The sequence below is a fragment of the Tribolium madens genome, unplaced genomic scaffold, assembly GCF_015345945.1.
Source record: "Tribolium madens isolate multiple individuals breed KSU strain unplaced genomic scaffold, Tmad_KSU_1.1 Scaffold_3;HRSCAF=73;Tcas5.2_LG2, whole genome shotgun sequence".
Classification (NCBI taxonomy): domain Eukaryota; kingdom Metazoa; phylum Arthropoda; class Insecta; order Coleoptera; family Tenebrionidae; genus Tribolium; species Tribolium madens.
Window position 1 is genome coordinate 13,569,746 of NW_025401006.1, and position 2,308 is coordinate 13,572,053.

Here is a 2,308-nt window from a genome sequence, read left to right on the forward strand (position 1 = left end):
ACTTAATAAAATCTTTTAAAAAAAGCAAAGTTTTCATTGAAAAAAATCAGCCAATTTTACGATTTCCAAAAAATAAGCAATTAAAAAAAATAACGAGACTTCTAATAATCCATCAGAAACAAGCTCGAATAACTCGTTTTAAAACATATTTTTATATTTGACGTATAAATTGAACAATTTTATTGATAAGGGCAATTCCCGTTAAAAAATAAGCTGATTCAAGAAAGAAGAATTGAAAAAAATAAGTCACCTTTTTATATTTGCTCAAAATTGTTAATTAACTCGATTCCAAGTGATTTAAAACTTGTTGTTAAGGTTTTTCGTCTCGATGGAACAAAATCTTGTAAAATAATCAAAAAAAAAACTCAAAATAAGCCAGATTTCAAACCATATTTTTGCATCGATTCAATAACATTTCTTACAGCAAGCAAAATATAAAAAACAAAAAGTAAATAAATAAAAAAAAAACATATGGGAACAAAAAATTCATGATTTTATTCGGCCTAGAGGCAAAAAATATCCATTTCCGGCTTAAATAATGAATAAATTTTTAGTGACAAAAATTTGCTGAAAAGTGGGCTAAATCGAACGAAAAAAGTCAAAAAAGTAAAAGCAAAAACATAAATTTAATAATACGCAATGTTTTCATTAAAAAAATAACTCGATTCTGCGATTTTTGTTACGAATTCAATGAAAATTTCACACACAGTTTTTTGGTGTCTTGAAGCTATAATTCGTCCAGAAATGTAAAAATTCAGGTAGGTCAAACTTCAGCCCATTACAATACTTTCCTTATATGATAGGCAAAAAGTTATTTTAACCGAGTCAATCAGTTTCGTTGAATAATTCATGAAGTAATTATTTCAGAAGCCTGAAAAAACCTGGGCAATAAATAATTCGTGCCCCCGCGGAGGCGTCATTTGCAAATCTCGTTGATGGACAAGGTTGTGATTTTTTCAGCCATTATTACCTGAAAAGGTTTGAGTAGTTTATAATCTTCGAAAGCGAGTTCTTTGTCTAGGAGAAATTCCACTGGTTGTTGTTGTTGTAGCATCACATCTACGGCGGATACCAGAGGCGAAAACGTCTGCAACAAAACACCGTATCATTATTTCTGCTTGTGTAAAACAAGCAAGGTCGTTTCCCACTGCCTCATCATCAAATTAATTTCCTTCCAACAACGGAAAACAATGATGAAAAGATTTTTTCAGACGCTCAAGGTGATGCTTGTGCTCCAATTTGGACATAATTTCATCTCGGTGATTGGTTACGCGACCAAGGATAATTAACCGTTTTGTTGTTACGAAATCGATTTGGCAAACTTTCCAATCAATGTCTAGTCTGAGTGTTTTTTGCAAAACGTGGAATGTATAAAATATTCTAAATAAAACGGGACCTTGAACCTTGGGTTTAATCTAAAGAGTCGTTACTATAAAAAAAGTTTTGACCTCTATTCACGCCCAAAATGTAACTTGCCAATTACGTCAAACGCGAGATAAAAAATCTTGAAGAGCGGCATTCTCCACAACATCTCGGGATCGTTTTTTCCACCTTGGAGTCACCTTGGCGTTTCAAACGCCACCTGGTGTTACAATCGCAATGAAAATTTCGATTTTTAATTGGCCCCCGGAAGCAATGAGTGAACTTTCTACCGGTATGGAATCATCGATCAAAGTTTGATGTGTTTGGCCCCGATTTGGGTCACACAAACATCTGTTTCTTTAACCAGTGGAGTAATTTAAACTTGATTACGGCGACCTAGTTCTAACCTCTCTTATCTCCCAGAGACATGCATTATGATCGAGAACTTCGATCAGTCTGCCATTAACCCGGGCTAGATATTCTCTTTCTTTGGTAATTTTGATTAAAACTTTTAATTGGGAAAGCACACTCACAAGGGCAGGCCAAAGGACCGTCGTGGTGCTTGATGGAGCGAAAGGATCACGGCGTTTGACCCATGCCAAGCCCTGTTCCACCATAAACAGGTGGAATAGTTTGTCCTTGTAGACGCTGATCCATTCCCTTCGGTGCCACTCGACGTCGTCATATTCCACAAGGATCTGAAACAACACAAATGTGACCTTGAGCGACCTTTTCCCACAAGTTTTCAGGAGTTATTATTTTTCTTTCCCCTTTTCTCCTTTAATTTTTGAGTTACTTTGTTCAATTTTTTTACTCTTTTTTAGAAAAAAGTGCCCAGTTTTTTGTTTTATTTCGTAATAAATGAAAAGCAAAAAAACAATTAACAGTCTTTTTGTACATTTTTGTGCTTTATTTAGATGAGAATTTAAGAGAATTTCTAATTTAA

The 2,308-nt window shown here is 34.3% G+C and overlaps 1 protein-coding gene across 1 annotated transcript in view; it reads right to left on the reverse strand.

The window, feature by feature from the left end:
• LOC123007905 (lysine-specific demethylase 3A) overlaps nt 1-2,308 on the reverse strand; it is a 109,739-nt gene that overhangs the window by 71,629 nt on the left and 35,802 nt on the right. Inside the window, exons 2-3 of the mRNA XM_044403408.1 lie at nt 1,896-2,060; nt 971-1,087 (exon numbers count right to left, since the gene is read on the reverse strand). Coding sequence (XP_044259343.1) covers nt 971-1,087; nt 1,896-2,060 — 282 coding nt within the window. The remainder of the gene's footprint in view (nt 1-970; nt 1,088-1,895; nt 2,061-2,308) is intronic.